Below are 5,154 nucleotides of genomic sequence, written 5' to 3'. Positions count from 1 at the left end.
TTTTGGCAGTTTTTGCAACTTGAGAGAAACCTCTTCAAGAACATTTGCAAAAGCTACTAGAAAACAAAGGCAGAATTATTTCAAGAACAACAACAATCTTTGGAGCTTTTCGTATAGTTGTTAGGAATATATTCTCTTGTTCTTAAATTGTAAACTATTCCTGAATCTATAAAGGAATCAGTGTGTAGTGTTGAAAGTCTAGGTTGTCCAGGTGGGATAGCTTAGTGGGTAGATAGTTTTCTACTTAGGCTTGTTAAGCAATAGGGACTGTTGCTTAACTGTAAGATTGATAACTCTTTCTTACGTTTGTTGTAATCGTGTTTTACTTTTGCTTTTGAAGATTAGTGAAAACGATTGAAAATCCTGTGGAACAGGTCGTGGTTTTACTCCCTTAAGCAAGGAGGTTTCCACGTAAAATCATTGTGTTGATTTTACTGCATTTAACTTTCTGGTAATTTTCTGGAGTGTAGTAAGGGACCTGGTCCATTACTTGTTAAGTGAAGGCACATATTCTATCAAGTGGTATCAGAGCAGGCACTCCCTATTTGGTTAACACCAAGGAAGTGATATTTGTTCTAGAATGGCTGCTCCACTTAATCTCGAAGAAGGTCAGTCGTCACACAGACCTCCTCGTTTCAATGGACATTTCTACAGTTGGTGGAAAGTTAGAATGCATGACTACCTCATGGCTGAAGACAGCGAGTTATGGGATATTGTACTGGATGGACCATTTGTTCCGATGATGGATGAAAAGGATGGAGAGAAGACTATTACTGTTCCAAAGCCTAGGCAGAAATATGACGAAGCTGACAGGAAAAAGATTGAAAAAGGTTTCAAAGCTAAAACTCTTCTGGTTTGTGGGATAGGACCTGATGAGTATAACAGAGTGTCAGCCTGTGAGTCTGCTAAGGAAATTTGGGACTGCCTGAAGACTGCACATGAAGGAACTGAACAAGTCAAAGAATCTAAGATTGACATGCTTACCTCACAATATGAGAACTTCAAAATGAAGGAAGGAGAAACAATACATGACATGTTCACCAAGCTGTCTTCCATTACAAATGAGCTGCGAAGTCTGGGTGAACCTATAAGCATGACCAAACAAGTCAGGAAAGTGCTTCGAATTCTTCCAAAGTCTTGGGAGAGCAAAGTTGATGCCATTACAGAAGCCAAGGACTTGAAGGTGCTGACTATGGATGCTTTGATTGGTAATCTGAAAACACATGAGATGAATCGAAACTATGATTTGTCAAAGAAGGAAGCCAAGAAGGACAAGTCATTGATGCTAAAGTATAAATCAGATGAAGATTCAAGTGATGATGATGATATGGCATACCTCATTAGTAGATTTCAAAAAATTGTGAGGAGAAACAAAATTTATAAAAAAGGAACTAATGGGACTCGAAATGCTGCTCAAGGTGATACTTGCTACAAGTGTGGAAAATCTGGGCATTTCATCAGAGAGTGTCCTTTGCTTAAGAATGAAAACAAGGAACATCAAAAACACAGGGGTGACAAGGAAAACAGAAGGGACCTGGTACCTGGTAACAGAGATCGTAAAGCTGCTGCTGATATGGTTGTCAAAAGGGCTCTTGCTGCATGGGGGGATTCTTCTAGTGACTCAGAAGATCCTGATGAGCCAAAGGATGTGTCAATGGTTGCTGTGCATGAGGAGGGAACTGTCTTCAATGAAATGTTTGCTCTCATGGCACACACAGAAAATGAAGAAGAAGACAATCAGGTAACTCTTCTTGACATGAAAAATGACTTGGATAAATATTCTCTTAAAAAATTGAGAACCTTGGCAAAAGTCATGTTAGATTCTGTGATAGAGTTAACATCTGAAAGAGATACCATGATTGTTGAACTTGAAATTTTAACTGAAAACAAAGGTCAATTTGAAGACACAATGTCAAGAATGGCGTCTCTAGAGTTAAATAACTCTGAACTTAAGAATCAGTTGTGTCAGTTTACTGAAGAAGCTGAAAAGCTGAATGGAAAGCCAAATGGATTGCAAGCTGAAATTCATGAAAAATTGAAGAACTCTGAGACAAATCTCAGGTTGTCACTTGAAAAGAATAACAAATTAGAACAGGATATTGTGAAACTTAAGGAGGAACTTGAAAAATCTCTTAAGTGGACCAAATCCTCAAAGTTGCTGTCAAATGTGACAAATCAGAGTAATTTTAATAAGAAAGGACTAGGAAGTCTGAACATAAGTCCTCCTTATAATCCTCATAGTAAGTATGTGTTTGTGTCTGACAATCTGTTGTGTTTGCATTGTGGTAAGAATGGACATTTGAAGAATGAGTGTGTTAATTGGAGAAACTCATGTGAAAGATACTCTAATTATGCTGAAAGACAAAATGCACCAAATGAGAGACCTGGTCCTACAGAGCCTGTCTCAACTCACAGATTTTCAAAGAAAAAATCTGTTCCTGCTCCTAGGTCTTTTGTTAGAAAGATTCAAAGTCTACCATATTGGACCAAGAACTATCTGATCACTCCTTTGTCTGCCTACTGGGAACTCAAGCTGAAATGGGTTCCCAAGCTTAACAAGTGATTTTTGGTGCAGGTGAGTGAGAGGAGCAGCAGTCAATGTTGGTATATGGATAGTGGCTGCTCTAAACATATGACTGGTGATGTAAAGAACTTCCTCTCACTCAAGACCCTCCAAGGAGGAGGTGTCTCATTTGGTGATGGCAAGAAGGGGTACATTTTGGGAGTTGGCAAAGTAGGAAGATCTCTTGAAGATTCAATTGACAATGTTTACCATGTGGATGGGTTGAAGTACAGCTTGCTAAGTGTGTCACAAATCTGTGACAAAGGAAATGAGGTCAAATTTACTTCTGAAAAATGCACTGTGGTGAGTTTGACTACAAACAAGGTAATTCTCACTGCACACAGAAGTAAAAATATGTATGTGGCAAACTTGGAAATCTCTCATGGAGATGACTTAACATGTCTCAGTGCTCAAAATGAAAATGCTGATCTCTGGCATCGTAGGCTGGGACATGTGAGTTCATCTTTATTGAATAAGTTGATTTCAAAGGACCTGGTCCGAGGGTTGCCCAAAATGAAGTTTGCTGAAAATAAAATATGTGAAGCTTGTGTTAAAGGAAAGCAAATCAGATCATCATTCAAGCCCAAGAATCAGGTAACATCATCAAGAACTTTAGAGCTGCTTCACATGGACCTTTGTGGACCCTTGAAGGTTCAAAGCAGAAATGGCAAGAAATACATCTTGGTGATTGTTGATGACTATTCAAGATACACCTGGACGAGATTTTTGAGATCAAAGGCAGATACAGCGGATGAGCTGGTGGTTTTCTTCAAAATGATTCAAACCAAATTGAATCAAGTTGTGTGCAGCATTAGATCTGATCATGGGACAGAGTTTGAAAACTCGACATTGGATAGATTCTGTATGGAAAATGGTACAAGCCACAACTTCTCTGCTCCAAGAACTCCTCAACAAAATGGAGTGGTGGAGAGAAAGAACAGAACCTTGGTGAACATTGCCAGAACTATGATTATTGAATCAAATCTTCCTCAAAGTTTCTGGGCTGAAGCTGTTAACACAGCATGTCATGTTACCAACAGGTGTCTAATAAGAGCTGTGTTGAACAAGACTCCATACGAACTGCTCAACAACAGGAAGCCAATGCTGAACTATCTTAGAGCTTTTGGATGCAGATGCTTTGTGCTGAATAATGGAAAAGATGATCTGGGAAAATTTGATCCCAGAAGTGATGAAGGAGTATTTGTTGGATATTCTTCATCCAGCAAAGCTTACAGAATATTCAACAAACGAACACAATGCATTGAAGAAAGCATTCATGTTGTTTTTGATGAAAATGGAAGCTTGAAGAATGATGGATCAAATGATGATGATGATATACTCAAAATGCTAACATCCAAGAAGATTGAAGGTGCTGAAACTGATGCAGATCAACAACTGAATTATGATTGTGACGATCAGAATCACAGTCCACCTGAAGAGGATGCTGAGGTTGAACAGGATGATAAGGTACCTGGTTCTACTCAAAACTCCAGCCAGAGTACATCAGACTCTCCAGAAGATGACGTCACTCCTGATGAAGAAGATCATGCTGATCTACAAACTCAGTCTGCTGCAAAGTCAGGATGGAAGCATAGTTCATCTCATCCTCTGGATAATCTCATTTCTCCTTTGAATTCTGGAATTCAAACTAGATCAAAAACAAGAAATCTAGTTGCATTCTCAGCATTCATATCATCTATTGAGCCTAAGAATGTTAAAGAAGCATTAGGTGATGCAGACTGGATCAATTCTATGCAAGAAGAACTCCATCAGTTTGAAAGAAGTAAGGTATGGTACCTGGTTCCTCGACCTGAAGGCAGAACTATAATAGGAACTAGGTGGGTATTCAGAAACAAACTTGATGAAAATGGAGTGATTACTAGAAATAAATCCAGGCTGGTGGTGCAAGGATACAATCAAGAAGAAGGAATTGACTATGATGAGACCTTTGCACCTGTTGCCAGAATGGAAGCTATTAGAATCCTAATAGCTTTTGCTGCTTTTATGGGGTTCAAGCTGTATCAAATGGATGTGAAGAGTGCATTTCTTAATGGAGATATCAAAGAGGAGGTGTTTGTCAAGCAACCTCCTGGTTTTGAAGATGCAGAGCTACCAAATCATGTGTTCAGATTGAATAAGGCACTATATGGTCTGAAGCAAGCTCCAAGAGCATGGTATGAAAGGTTGTCAAAGTTTCTGCTGAAGAATGGGTTCAAAAGAGGCAAGATAGACAATACTTTGTTCTTATTAAAAAGAGAACAAGAATTGCTTATCATTCAAGTCTATGTGGATGACATAATTTTTGGAGCTACTTCAGAACATCTCTGTGAAGAATTCTCATCACTAATGGGAAGGGAGTTTGAAATGAGTATGAGGGTGAATTGACATTCTTTCTTGGTCTGCAAATCAAGCAATCATCAAATGAGATTTCAATATGTCAGGAGAAGTACATTAAGGAGCTGCTGAAGAAATTCAATATGTTTGATTCTAAACCTATTGATACTCCTATGGGAACAAATTCCAAGATGATAGTAGAGGAATCTGATCCTCTTGTGAATCAAACAATGTACAGGGGAATCATTGGATCCTTG

At 38.7% G+C, this 5,154-nt stretch overlaps 1 protein-coding gene across 1 annotated transcript; it reads left to right on the top strand.

The window, feature by feature from the left end:
- The first annotated feature begins 580 nt into the window (after positions 1-580).
- LOC114074250 lies at positions 581-2,537 on the top strand. Its single transcript, XM_027912120.1, has 3 exons — positions 581-1,695; positions 1,798-2,448; positions 2,534-2,537. The coding sequence occupies exons 1-3, from the start codon at positions 581-583 to the stop codon at positions 2,535-2,537; spliced, it is 1,770 nt and encodes a 589-aa protein (XP_027767921.1).
- Positions 2,538-5,154: the final 2,617 nt, after the last annotated feature.

The sequence above is a fragment of the Solanum pennellii genome, chromosome 10 (genome assembly GCF_001406875.1).
Source record: "Solanum pennellii chromosome 10, SPENNV200".
Taxonomy (NCBI): Eukaryota; Viridiplantae; Streptophyta; class Magnoliopsida; order Solanales; family Solanaceae; genus Solanum; species Solanum pennellii.
This window is presented reverse-complemented; position numbering and strand designations above follow the sequence as displayed.